Genomic DNA, 15064 nt, shown 5'->3' on the forward strand with positions numbered 1-15064 from the left:
AGAGAGAGGCCGAGAGAGGCAGAGAGAGAGGCAGAGAGAGGCAGAGAGAGAGGCAGAGAGAGAGGAGGAAGCAGGCTCCCTGCTGAGCAGAGAGCCCGATGCGGGGCTCGATCCCAGGACTTCGAGATCATGACCTGAGCCGAAGGCAGCGGCTTAACCCACTGAGCCACCCAGGCGCCCCCTAATTCAATATTCTTAAACCAAGAATAAAATAAGCTTTTTATTTAGAAAATAGGACTTGGCACAGAGGTGATAAAAGACCTCCTGATGTATTCTGAGACACTGATCTATGTGTGCATATATGTGTGTGCTAGGGATGGAGGGAGCTTGGCAGGGGTTACAACAGTGAAATTTTATTCTTTCTTCGATGGCTGTGAGAAATTAATCATCATATGGCCTCCAGGTATAAACCTGTCAAGAGAGATGGGGGAAGATAAAGATCCACCCCAGTTGGGAGTGACTGTGTGGAGGACAAATATCTCCTTATCACAATATATAATCAAATTTTCTAACAGTAAGAAACACCCACATCTGAGCAGGCTGCTCTGTGGGGTTGTGGGTGCCATAGGACTGAAGGTACATAAGGACAGGCTGAATAACCTTTTGTTGAATACTTCAAAGAAATGACTCAGGTAAGAATTGGGTCTCTCCTTTAACTTCTGGCTCTTATCTAACTGCAGAATATGGTTGAATAACGAAAATTCGAGGACTGAGTAACACTAACCCAGCTCAATCCATTACTGTCAATACTTGCATGCATTTAGAACAGGGGCATCAACTCTTTGTTATGACCACATAATATTTTAGGTTTTATGGGCCTTATGGTAATCATCCCAACTAACTCAACTCTGCCAGCTAATAGGAAAGTGGACACAAGCCATACATAAATGAATGAGCATAACTGTGTTCCAATAAAACTTTATTTATGGACATTGAAATCTCTAAGAGCTATGAAATATCATTCTTTTGCTATTTTCCAACCATTAAAAAATGTTAAAAACAATTTAGCTGTGGGCTGCACAAAAACAAGCAGCAGTCCCAGTATGGCCCACAGCCCATAATTTGCTGGTCCCTGTGTTAGAAACCTCATGATTGGTATTTACCACCTTTAAAATTACCCAAATCTAGCAGCCCCTGCAAACCCCATGCCTATTCCTCCCTCACATAAAAAAGAACTTGAAAGTAATACTTACTAATTCAAGGCAAAGAATAGAAAAATAGACAAATTGCCCAAAATCAAATACTCTAAACTGGTTATTAAAAAATAAAGCAATCTCTTACCATTGGAGAACTTTTATCCTGCAAGAAAGCCTGTTTAATATGGACTAACAAGAGGAAAAGTTAGTCTGAATTAAAGACTTTAAAATGCAATTTTATTGTTCACCAAGGAAGTATTACTGCAAAGCAGAAGGCCTAACAGGCCTGTTTTAATGAATAGATGACTCATCTGTAATCAGCACATTAATTGTTGGGATTCAAATGGGTGCTCTTAAAGTACCGGGAAAAATAGCTTCATTTTTAAAGCAGGTTAAGCATTCCCCCTACAGCTCTTGCTAAAGTATCAATTTGCTTTGCAAACCAATTCTTTCCGTAGATTCTACAAGTAAACTTCCACAAAACCTTGACAGATTTATCACAAATTCTATACTACTAAACTTCTAATTTTTGAAAAAGCCACAGGAATTTGGGTAAGAAACATTATATTGTCATTACTTTCAGTATTACAAAATCAATGTTGTCAACCTCCCAGTCCCTAGGGTCATCACTGTACCTTCTGCCTTTTTTCAACCCTTTCCAATTACTTCGGAACTTCTCCTCTTCTTGAAGTTTCACTTCTCTTGCCCCAGTCTGGAGATTCAGCCGCACATGGGATCCTGCAGGGACAGCCTGCCCTAAAAGCCAAGAAGAAAGAGGGCTCATGAGGCAGACAGTCCTCAAAGGGACACTGCAATGAAATGTTTGGCTAACAAGCCAACAGAATTTATTAATTCGTGAAGACCAGGTTTTGCTGTGTTCCACTGCCTGACTCCATCCATCTCTCTAACACACACACATACCTCACACATATTTTCTCCTTTTGCTAATACATATCAAATTAAGGGAGTGAGGCAGATGGGCAAGGGCATCTGCACTTCAATCAAGAGACCAATAACTCCAGTTAGAACCTGCATCTTTAAGCTATTCTGTTTTCTTTAAACTGAGCTGTAATAAGCCTTTCTGTTAATGTGCAGGTGAATAGTAAATATCTACTCACCCTTAAGGACGCGGCTACATCACTGCATCCTTCATAACATGCTTCTTGCCCCTCCCCAACAGTCCCAGACAACCCCAGCGAGCTTGACATTCCACCAAGCTTAGACCTCACCACCTTCTTTTATTCATCATCAGGCTCCTTCTGTGAGGCTCTCTCCCTGATGAGCACAGGGACTATATCTCTTCCTATTTTATTTCCCAAGCCCCCAGACCAGGGTGTGATTGGAAGGTAAGAGGATAGAGCAAGCCAAGGAGGCAGGGAATGGAATCAACAGAAACTAGAAACTAAAAATCTATGCCCAACCATCTCAGAAAAGACAATCCACTAACTGAAAAAACAAGTAATGTGAATGGATGGACTATTCATACACAGTGTACAAAATTACTCAAAGACAGCTGAAAAGCAGGTAAAGACACTACAAAAAAAGAACTACAGGCCGGTATCTCTGACGAACTCAGATGCAAAGATTCTCCACAAAATATCAGCAAACTAAATCCAACAATACATTAAGAAAGTCATTTACCATGATCCAGTGAGATTTACTCCTTGGGTGCACAGGTGGTTCAATATTTGCATATCAATGAACGGGACAGGTCACATGGACAAGAGAAAGCATAAAAACTCATTTCAAGAGATGCAGAAAAAGTATATGACAAAATACAATATCCATTCACGATAAAAACCCTCAACAAATCAGATCTAGAGGAAACATACCTTAATATAATAAAGCCCATCTATGAAAAACCCACAGGTAATATCATCTTCAATGCAAAAAAACTGAGAGCTTGCCCCCTAAGATCAGAAACAAGACAAGAACATCCATTGCTGCCACTTTTATTCAACAGAGTACTGGAAGTCCTAGCCACAGCAATCAGACAAGAAGAAGAAATAAAAGGCATCCAAATCAGTAAAGAAGAAGTAAAACTTCCACAATTTGCAGATGACATTATACTATATGTAGAAAGTCTTAAGACCACACTAAAAAATTACTAGACCCGATAAATGAGTTTAGTCAAGTCACAGGATACAAAATCAATATACAGAAATCTGATGCATTTCTATACACTAATAATGAAGTTCAGAAAGAGAAATTAAGAAAACAATCTCATTTATGATTGTACCAAAAATAATAAGATACTTAAGAATATAACTAAACAGATGAAAGACCCATGCTCTGAAAACTGTAATACTGATGAAAGATGTCAAAGAAGGGACCCTTGGGTGGTTCAGTCGGTTAAGCATCTGCTTTTGACTCAGGTCATGATCCCAGGGTGCTGGGATCAAGTCCCACAACAGATTCTGCTTTGCAGGGAGCCAGCTTCTCCCTCTGCCTGCTGCTCCCCCTGTTTGTGCACACTCACTTTCTCTCTCTCTCTGAAAGACAGATGGATGGATGGATGGATGGATGGATGGATAGATAGATAAGACATAAACAAATGGAAAGATATTCATTCCACGTTCATGGATTGGAAGAACAAATATTGTTACAATGTCCATACTACTCAAAGAAATCTACATATTTAATGTAATCCCTAACAAAACACCAAAAGCTTTTTTCATAGAGCTAGAGCGAATAATCCTAAAATTTGTGTGGCAACACAAAGACCCTGAATACCCAAAGCAATTTTGAAAAAGAAGTAAACTGGAAGTATAACAATACCAGATTTAAAGATATACTACAAAGCTGCAGTAATTAAAACAGTATGGTACTGGCACAAAAATGGACACAGAGATTAATAGAATAGTGTCCAGATAAACCCACAATTATACGGTCAAGTAATGTATGACAAAGGAGGCAAAAATATACAGTGGCAAAAAGACAGTCTCTTCAACAAATGGCATTGGGAAAACTGGACCACCTTCTTACGCTATGCACAAAAATAAACATAAAATAAATTAAGAACCTAAATGTGAGAACTGAAACCATAAAAATCCTAGAGCAGAGCACAGGCAGTAATTTCTTTGACACTGGCTGTAAGAACATTTTTCTAGATATGTCTCCTAAACCAAGGGAAACAAAAACAAAAGTAAACTACAGGGATTAGATCAAAATAAAATGCTTCTCCATAGCAAAAGAAGCAACACAACAAGATGACAACCTACTGAACAGAAGATATTGCAAGTGAGGGGTGCCTGGGTGGCTCAGTGGGTTAAGCCGCTGCCTTCGGCTCAGGTCATGATCTCAGGGTCCTGGGATCGAGTCCCGCATTGGGCTCTCTGCTCAGCAGGGAGCCTGCTTCCCTTCCTCTCTCTCTGCCTGCCTCTCTGCCTACTTGTGATCTCTCTCTGTCAAATAAATAAATAAAATCTTAAAAAAAAAAAAGATATTGCAAGTGATATACCCGCTAAGAGGTTAGTATCCAAAATACATATGAAGAACTTACACAACTCAACACCAAAAGAAAACAAATAATCCATTTGAAAAATGGGCAGAAAACTCTGCACTAGTGGTGGGAATGCAAACTGCTGCAGCCACAGCACCATTAGGAAACAGTATAGAGGTTCCTCAAAAATTAAAAATAGAATTACCATGCAATCCAGTAATTCCATTATTGAGTATTTACACAAAGAATACAAAAACTCTAATTTGAAAAGATATATGCACCCTTATGTTTACCATAGCATTATTTACAATGGCCAAAATATGGACATAACCCAAGTGTTCATCAACAGATAAATGGATAAGAAAGATGTGGTATATGTATATACAATGGCATGTTACTCAGATATAGAGAAGAATGAAATCTTGCCATTTACAACAACATCAATCTAGAGGATATAATGCTAAGTGAAATAAGTTAATCGGAGAAAGACAAATACTGTACGATTTCAACTCATATGTGGTATTTAACAAACAAAACAAACAAGAGACAAAAAACTAGACTCTTAAATATAGACAACACACTCACAGTTACTAGAGGGGAAGTGGGTGGGGATGTAGGCAAAACAGGTAAAGGGGATGAAGAGTATACCTATCATGATGAGCACTGAGTAATACAGAGACATCACTATATTGTACACCAAAAACTAATATAATACCGTATGTTAACTATACTGGAAATACACAAGAATTTTTAAAAAACATTGTTTAAAAAGCAAGTGTGCAAGATCACATACTATAAACAGATTGTTACCCAGCAACTACTATATATCAGCTACTGTAGCAGGTTCTAAGAATACAAAGAGGAATGTTAATGGCCACAGGGATAGAAAATTTTAGGGAAAGGGTTCAAGATATTAGAAATCTAGAAGAAATCCTGCTCTGTGCTTTCTCCTGCCAGAGGATGGCATGGCCTTGCTGATGCTGAATTTGATTCAAGGATCAAAAAAGGATGACAATATTTTTAAAATTCCTTTAAGGGAAGCATATAGCACGAGTTCTCTCAGAACTCAGATCAGGTAAATCTTAAGTATAAAAAGGTAATGAGGTAGCAAGATTTCAAGTTTTCTCAATTCTGGCAGAACCACAGTGAACTCCCAAGTTCTACTGACCACTGTGTCTCCACCAGAGAACTAAAGAGCCGGGGAAACACCATGCCAAGACAAGCTGTTCGGTTCTTGTTGCCCCCACTTCAGTAGGGAGTTTCTGTATCTTAGGCTAAAAAAATTAATGGGAATTTAAGTACATGAGTATATGTATATAACCATCGTCTTCTAACCTCAAAAGCAACCAAAATGCTTCAAGGTTAAAAAAAAAAAAAATGCCCAAAGTAGAGTGGGGAAAACTTCCTCTGGGGAGGCTTCCTGAATAAGGTTAAACTAGCGGTTGAATGAGGCAAAAAGGCTGGGAAAATAGGGAATCCAAAATAGAGCTGTGCGTGCAAAGACTCAGACACACAAACTGACAGGCTACCTTCAGGCAGCCAGGAGCAAACGAATCAGGGAGAACTGGAAAGACTGTGGAGGCAGCTGAGGACAAGATGAGGCCAACTGGTGGCAAAAACAAGGAACTAGCAACTTCTATGCTTTTCCCAGGATCATGGGGCAAGAGGTATCTTCTTCAGCATTAATCTCTCCATGTGTGAAGGCAAGAGGTTGTCTCACCTGGAGAGATCCCAAACTGACAAAACAACAGAGTATCTTCCTGGCCTAAAGGCTAATAAGCAGGCCATCCTTGATATTTCCTTTACCTCACCATCCCCCATACCCAATGCATCTCTAAAACCTAGTGATTTTTCCTGTTACAACGTCTCTTGAATTCATTCTATCCTCCTCACCACTACTCTTGTCCAAACCATCACCATGTCTCTTCTGGACAGTGCCACAGCCTTCTAGTGGACTCCCTAATCCATTCTTAGCTCCTGGTCCAACTGTTCTTTACAAAAAACAGTTTGAGGGTTTTTTGTTGTTGTTGTTTGTTGTTGTTGTTGTTGTTGTTGTTTTAAATACAAATCTGACTATGTCATTACCTTGTTTCAAACCTTTTAAGGGCTTCTGACTTCTCTCAAAATAAAGTTGAAAGTCCTCATGGTGGTCAATGAGGCCCGTTAGTATCTAGCCCCTGCCTGCCTTTTCAGCCCTGTCCACTCCCCATTCTCCTTTTTCCATTCCATGAAAGAAGCTTGTTTATTCCTACCATGGGGCCATTCCACTTGCTGTTCACTTTGCCCAGAAGGTTCTTTCAAACCCCAGCCTCCCTATCTCCTCAACTTCCCAATCCCAGCTAACAGTTACTTCCTCTGAGTGGTATCCTCTATTTTCCCAGACCAGACCCGGCTGATCCCGCTCCCTACATTCTTTCGCAGCACCATGGACCTTTTCTTTACAGCAGTTACCACAATCAGTGGTTACAGTTTAGCTTTTTTATTCATCTGATAAAAAGAAATGGTCACCATTTTAACCCCAGGGCCTATCCTATGGTCTAGTACACAGTAAATCCTCAATAATTATTTGCTGAGTAAAGATTAAAAATGAAAAAGAGGAAATCCTAGCTCATCTAGAGGTGTGTGGAAAGGCCAAAAAGGATTTTTACTAGCTCAAGAGGTTTCAAAATAATTACTCTTGTTAATAGTTTCTTTTGTAGTAATACTACTAGTAGTAATACAAACAAGAGTAGCACTTTGAAATTTCAGACTTTTGATCAAAATTAGAAATGGACAAGGTGAAAAAAAGTACATGACTAATAGTTTCAAAATATAACAGGTTATATAATATGCCAAAGTGGCCAAGGAATAGACTAGAATCTTATGTGAATCCACTTATTTTATTTGGGGAAAATTCCAAAATTACTCCCTTCACATAAGCCACCACAGGGGGCAAGAGCAACCACAATAGCATTAACTTAAAATACAGGTTACGCTCATTTAAGATACACAAAACCAGCAATGGCAGCGGCAGAGGCAGCAGAAAACAGAATATTTTAAATGTTTCCACCCCACTGGGAAGAAGGCCAATTTAGCGTGCAACTTGACCTGCATCCTTCTAGGGCTTCTATGAAGGGACTGGGACATTCGAAGAGCAGAGTGGATGCAAAAAGTCACAAGGTACATCCAGGTCAAGAGTCAGCAATTGAAAGGTGGAGGGCAAGGGGGAAGGCAGAAAATATGACAGGGATCCAGAAAGGCCCCTCAAACAGGCCTGCAAAGCCTACTATGTCAATGTCCCTACCACTGGCCCTCTGGGGACAAACCATGGCCTGAATAAACAGTCTCTGACAAAAGGAAACACTGTCCAAATTAAGTAAGGCCACATCATACTTGAATTTTGATGCCCACTGAGAATCTGTTACTGACTTCAATCATAGTCCAAGACCCAGGTAATACCTCTTGCTTTTCCATGGGGGAAAATCTGTGGTGGACTGCATTATTGTCACCAACTGTCCCCCCCTTTGCCTGTATCCACACCCTTTGTCAGGTGACCTTGCAGCACCTCCTACCATGGTGGAGTACTTTCCTACCCCTTGACTCTGGACTTTGTTTATGATGTGCTTCAGCCACTGGGATGTCAGCAAACATGCCACAGCGATTTGAAATGTGCTTGTATGTTTTGCTAGTCTTTTGGAATTCTATCACCACGATGAGAAATGATAGCCAGCATTCTGGTCTGAGAAGGATGAGACCCATGGAGCAAATGTGGACCCCATGGTTTACCATGGCTAGGTAAACCAGGTCTAGCTGATCTACAGACACATGAGCAAGAATAAAAGACTGGATTTCTTTTATAACTTATTACTCTGAACTACCTTTAAACTTACACAAAAACTGCAAAAATAATACAATTTCCATATATTGCTCACACAGCCTTTCCCAATGTTAATAGCATTAATTTAACATAGTAACATAGTCATAGATAACTATCCCAACTGGGAAATTAACAATAACGCTAACCAAACTATAAAGATCCTTTTTCAAGCCTTACCAGTTTTTCCACCATGCCCTTTTCTGTTCCAGGATTCCATATGGTCTTTGGTTGTTATTTCTCCCCCGTTTCCTATAGTATGCAAGAATCCCGCAGCCTTCCCTTGTCTTTTATAATCCTGACATCATCAAGGAATACTAATCAGTTTTACAGGACTGTTTGGTGTCTTCTCATGATTAAACTGAGGTCATGCATCCTTGACAGAATCACCAAGTACAGGACACAGATTCTTGGTGCATTATATTGCAAAGTATGTGGTGTTAATAATCTTATGACTGCTGATATCAGACTTCATCAACTAATAAAAAGTAGTACCTACTGAGCTTTTTATACTGTAGTAAACAAAAATCAGAGCAGACTACCAAACTGAAAAGAATAGCTTGGCCACTTCTCAACAACTTAAAAGTTACCATATGAAGCCAGCAACTCCACACCTAGGTGTATACCCAAAAAATTTTTTAAAAATGTGTTCACCAAAAACGTGTACATGAATGCTCACTGTAGCATCATTTATAACAGCTAAAATGCAGAAACAACCCTAATGTCCATCAACGAATAAATGAAGAAAAAGTGGTATATACATATGGTAGAATAGTACTCAACCATTAAAAGAAATGAAATACTGACAAATACAATGTGGATGAACCTTGGATACATTATGTTCAGTGAAAGAAGACAGATAAGAAAAGTCACATATCAGACAGTTCCTTTTAAATGAAATTCCAAAAGAGACAAATCAAACAACGGTACATGGGTGGTTGTCAGGAGCTACGGGGAGGAAGGAATGGGACGTGCCTGCTAATTGGGATGGAGTTTCTTTTGGGGCTGATGAAAATGTTCTGGAATTAGACTGTGCTAATTGTTGTATAGTACTGTGCATATACCAAAAGCCATGGAATTGTTAAAAAAAAAAAATTACAAGGGAAATTCTTTGAGATTATAGAACTCCCTTTTCTTCTCAAGCCACACCATTAGAGGAATCCTTCTGCAACAACTACCACCGTGTTGATGGTGGTACTTCATTCCTTTCTAATATATTAATTGAAATTTCAAGGACAGGAAGAAGCAGGGCACAATGAATACAGACACCTACATCACGTAACTGTTGCTTTTTTGTCACCATTGCTTAACAGAAGCAATATTACAAACAGAAACATAATACACAAAATGTTACAAACAGAAACATAATATATCAGTTCTAAGTATTTCCATATGCACCTCTCAAAAAATATAAAGAAAATTTGCTACAAAAAAGAGGCAATACAATGGCACTAAATTCATATCTCTCAATAGTTACCCTGAATGTAAATGGGCTAAATGCCCCAATCAAAAAACACAGCATATCAGAATGGATAAAAAAACAAAACCCATCAATATGCTGTCTACAAGAAACTTATTTTAGACCCAAAGACACCTCCAGATTTAAAGTGAGGGGGTGAAAAACAATTTACCATGCTAATGGACATCAAAAGAAAGCTGGGGTGGCAATCTTTTTATCAGATAAATTAGATTTTAAGCCAAAGACTGTAATAAGATGTGAGGAAGGGCACTATATTATACTCAAAGTATCTGTCCAACAAGAAGATCTAACAATTTTAAATATCTATGCCCCTAACATGGGAACAGCCAACTACATAAACCAATTAATAACAAAATCAAAGAAACACATCAACAATAATATAATAATGGTAGGGGACTTTAACAGCCCCCTCACTGAAATGGACAGATCATCCAAACAAAAGATCAACAAGGAAATAAAGGCCTTAAATGACACACTGTACCAGATGGACATCACAGATACATTCAGAACATTCCATCACAAAGCAACAGAATACACATTCTTCTCTACTGCACATGGAACATTCTCCAGCATAGATCACATCCTGGGTCACAAATCAGGTCTCAACCAGCACCAAAAGATTGGGATCATTCCCTGCATATTTTCAGACCTCAGTCACAAGAGGAAAACTGGAAAGAACCCAAATACATAGAAACTAAAGAGCATCCTACTAAAGAATGAATGGGTCAACCAGGAAATTAAAGAAGAATTGAAAAAATTCATGGAAACAAATGAAAATGAAAACACAACTGTTCAAAATTTGTGGGACACAGCAAAGGCAGTCCTGAGAAGGAAAATATATAGCAATACAAGCCTTTCTCAAGAAACAAGAAAGGTCTCAAATACACAACCTAACCCTACACGTAAAGGAGCTGGAAAAAGAACAGCAAAGAAAGCCTAAACCCAGCAGGAGAAGAGAAATCATAAAGATCAGAGAAGAGATCAATGAAATAGAAACCAAAAAAACAATAGAACAAATCAATGAAACTAGGAGCTGGTTCTTTGAAAGAATTAATAAGATCGATAAACCCTTGGCCAGACTTATCAAAAAGAAAAAAGAAAGGACCCAAATAAACAAAATCATGAATGAAAGAGGAGAGATCACAACCAAACCAAAGAAATACAAACAATTATAAGAACATATTATGAGCAACTATACGCCAGCAAATTTGACAATCTGGAAGAAATGGATGCATTCCTAGAGAGGTATAAACTGCCAAAACTGAACCAGGAAGAAATAGAAAACCTGAACAGACCCATAACCAGTAAGGAAATTGAAGCAGTCACCAAAAATCTCCAAACAAACAAGAGCCCAGGGCCAGATGATTCCCCAGGGGAATTCTACTAAGCATTTAAAGAAGAATTAATTCCTATTCTCCAGAAACGGTTCCAAAAAATAGAAATGGAAGGAAAACTTCCAAACTCATTTCATGAGGCCAGAATTCTTTCAAAAAAGAAAATTACAGATGAATATCCTTGATGAACACAGATGCGAAAATTCTCACCAAAATACTAGCCAATAGGATCCAACAGTACATTAAAAGGATTATTCACCATGACCAAGTGGGATTGATTCCAGGGCTGCAAGGTTGGTTCAACATCTGCAAATTAATAAATGTGATACAATACATTAGTAAAAGAAAGAACAAGAACCATATGATACTCTCAATAGATGCTAAAAAAGCATTTGACAAAGTGCAGCATCCTTTCTTGATCAGAACTCTTCAAAGTATAGGGATAGAGACTACATATGTCAATATCATCAAAGCCATCTATGAAAAACACACAGCAAATATCATTCTCAATGGAGAAAAACAGAGTTTTTCCGCTAAGGTCAGGAACATGGCAGGGATGTCCATTATCACCACTGCTATTCAACAGAGTACTAGAAGTCCTAGCCTCAGCAATCAGACAACAAAAAGAAATTAAAGGCATCCAATCGGCAAAGAAGTCAAACTATCACTCTTTGCAGATGATAAGATACTTTATGTGGAAAACCCAAAAGACTCCACTCCAAATCTGCTAGAACTTGTACAGGAATTCAGTAAAGTGTCAGGATATAAAATCAATGCACAGAAATTAATTGCATTTCTATACACCAACAACAAGACCGAAGAAAGAGAAATTAAGGAGTCAAACCCATTTACAATGGCACCCCAAACCTTAAGGTACCTAGGAATAAACCTAACCAAAGAGACTAAAAATCTGTACTCAGAAAACTATAAAGTACTCATGAAAGAAATTGAGGAAGACACAAAGAAATGGAAAAATGTTCCATGCTCATGGATTGGAAGAACAAATATTGTGAAAATGTCTATGCTACCTAAAGCAATCTACACGTTTAATGCAATCCCTATCAAAATACCATCCATTTTTTTTCAAAGAAATGGAACAAATAATCCTAAAATTTATATTGAACCAGAAAAGACCCTGAATGGCCAGAGGAATGTTGAAAAAGAAAGCCAAAGTTGGTGGCATCACAATTCCAGACTTCAAGCTCTATTACAAAGCTGTCATCATCAAGACAGTATGGTACTGGCACAAAAACAGACACATAGATCAATGGAACAGAATAGAGAGCCCAGAAATAGACCCTCAACAATATGGTCAATTAATCTTTGACAAAGCAGGAAAAAATGTCCAATAGAATAAAGACAGTGTCTTCAACAAACGGTGTTGGGAAAATTGGACAGCCACATGCAGAAAAACGAAACGGACCATTTCCTTACATTACACACAAAAATAGACTCCAAATGGATGAAGAACCTCAATGTGAGAAAGAAATCCATCAAAATCCTTGAGGAGAACACAGGCAGCAACCTCTTTGACCTCAGCTGCAGCAACTTCTTCCTAGAAACATCACCAAAGGCAATGGAAGCAAGGGCAAAAATCAACTATTGGGACTTCATCAAGATCAAAAGCTTTTGCACAACAAAGGAAACAGTCAACAAAACCAAAAGACAACTGACAGAATGGGAGAAGATATTTGCAAATGACATATCAGATAAAGGGCTAGTATCCAAAATCTATAAAGAACTTACCAAACTCAACACCCAAAGAACAAATAATCCAATCAAGAAATGGGCAGAGGACATGAACAGACATTTCTGCAAAGAAGACATCCAGATGGCCAACAGACACATGAAAAAGTGCTCCACAACACTTGGCATCGGGGAAACACAAATCAAAACCACAATGATATACCACCTCATACCAATTAGAATGGCTAAAATTAACAAGTCAGGAAACGGATGCTGGCGAGGACGTGGAGAAAGGGGAACCCTCCTATGCTGTGGTGGGAATGCAAGCTGGTGCGGCCACTCTGGAAAACAGCATGGAGGTTCCTCACAAAGTTGAAAATAGAGCTACCCTACTACCCAGCAATCGCACTGCTGGGTATTTACACTAAAGATACAAATGTAGTGATCCAAAGGGGCATGTGCACCCGAATGTTTCTAGCAGCAATGTCCACAATAGCCAAACTATGGAAAGAACCTAGATGTCCATCAACGGATGAATGGATAAAGAAGATGTGGTATATATATATACAATGGAATATCATGCAGCCTTCAAAAGAAATGAAATCTTGCCATTTGCGATGACATGGATGGAACTAGAGGGTATTATACTGAGCGACATAAGTCAGAGAAAGACAATTATCATATGATCTCCCTGATAGGAAGAATTTGAGAGGCAATGTGGGGGGCTATGGGGAGTAGGGAAGGAAAAAATGAAACAAGATGGGATCGGGAGGGAGACAAACCATAAAAGACTCTTAATCTCACAAAACAAACTGAAGGTTGCTGTGGAAAGGGGGTAGGGAGAGAGTGGTTGGGTTATGGACATTGGGGAGGGTATGTGCTACAGTGAGTACTGTGAAGTGTGTAAACCTGGCAATTCACAGACCTGTACCCCTGGGGCTAATAATACATTATATGTTAATAAAAAATAAGAAATTAGGAAAAAAAAAGAAACCAAGATCTGCCTGCGAGGTATGCTTATTACAACTAGAGTACCATGGCTCTTAGCCCCTGTCAGACAGAGCTAAGAAATTTATATACATGTATAAATTTATATATATGCTCATATACGCGTCTCTATTTTGTTATCTATTTTTATATTTATTAAAAACTACAGGTTTATACTTGTAAAAACTACAACTTTATATCAGATTTCAATCTAACATCACAGAGTTATTTGTCTTTCCCTTGCCCTTACTTATAACTTTTTTCTCCAGCAGAGAGAGACTTGGCTCTTATTTTCTGCAATGTACTTTTTTATTGTTCAATTCTAGCATGAATATATTTTCAAAATTGGTAACCCATACCCCTATGAGAAATGCTACCAAACTAGATTGCCGCATTTACGTGCAATTCTTTTGTCTCTGACTTCACAGCATCTTATCAGGATTATCTTTCCACAAAGTCACTTAGGTTAGCTCTTTTCTTCCTTACCCCCCATGTTGTATGATTATGTTGTTAATGTGTAATGCTTAGTTCATTTGTTAGTGTCTGTATTCCATTTTGTGGTTCCCGCTCCTCCACATGCTGGCTGGTTTAACTGTTTGTTTGGGGGGCATCTCAAGGGTATGTGAACTATTTCTGGAGTTCTAAGACAGAATTAAACAAAAAGAAATTACTGTGGTTTTTAAGTTTGGAGGTGGTGTGTTTATTGTGGTAATTCATTCCAATGGTCCTGAAACAAGGAATTTAAAAGTGTCCAATATAAAGAACAGTTATTTTTTCTGAAATTATGTAGTTCTTATCTTTTTAGTATTAAAATGTCCCTTTATGAAATGAACAAATGACAATGATGGATGATGGTGGGTTGTTTCGATGTTAAGACTCTTAACTCAGCAAAGTATAGAAGTTGGCCTTTAGTCCCCAAAATTTGCTTTTCAACTTTTTCTTACCCATCAAACACCACAATCAGGAAACTCCCCCATATATTCTACCAACATTCTCCAGGACGTTTGAGAATTATTCTCATTGTACAATTTAAGTGAGGGTATTTTATGCCATATAAACTGTATCTCAATAAAACTGTTTAAAAAATACATTTCTTGGATAAAGCATTACCTTCTCCTTTCAAATCCCAGAACAGCAATTAGTGTA

At 38.4% G+C, this 15064-nt stretch overlaps 1 protein-coding gene across 8 annotated transcripts in view; it reads right to left on the reverse strand.

Moving 5' to 3' along the window:
* SIL1 (SIL1 nucleotide exchange factor) overlaps positions 1-15064 on the reverse strand; it is a 210010-nt gene that overhangs the window by 86974 nt on the left and 107972 nt on the right. For all 8 annotated transcript variants that reach the window (XM_032847553.1, XM_032847550.1, XM_032847552.1 and 5 more), the window contains exon 4: positions 1772-1892. In XM_032847553.1, the coding sequence (XP_032703444.1) occupies positions 1772-1892 (121 nt within the window). The remainder of the gene's footprint in view (positions 1-1771; positions 1893-15064) is intronic.

This window comes from Lontra canadensis, unplaced genomic scaffold, assembly GCF_010015895.1.
Source record: "Lontra canadensis isolate GAN:19392208 unplaced genomic scaffold, GSC_riverotter_1.0 scaffold189, whole genome shotgun sequence".
NCBI classification, from domain to species: domain Eukaryota; kingdom Metazoa; phylum Chordata; class Mammalia; order Carnivora; family Mustelidae; genus Lontra; species Lontra canadensis.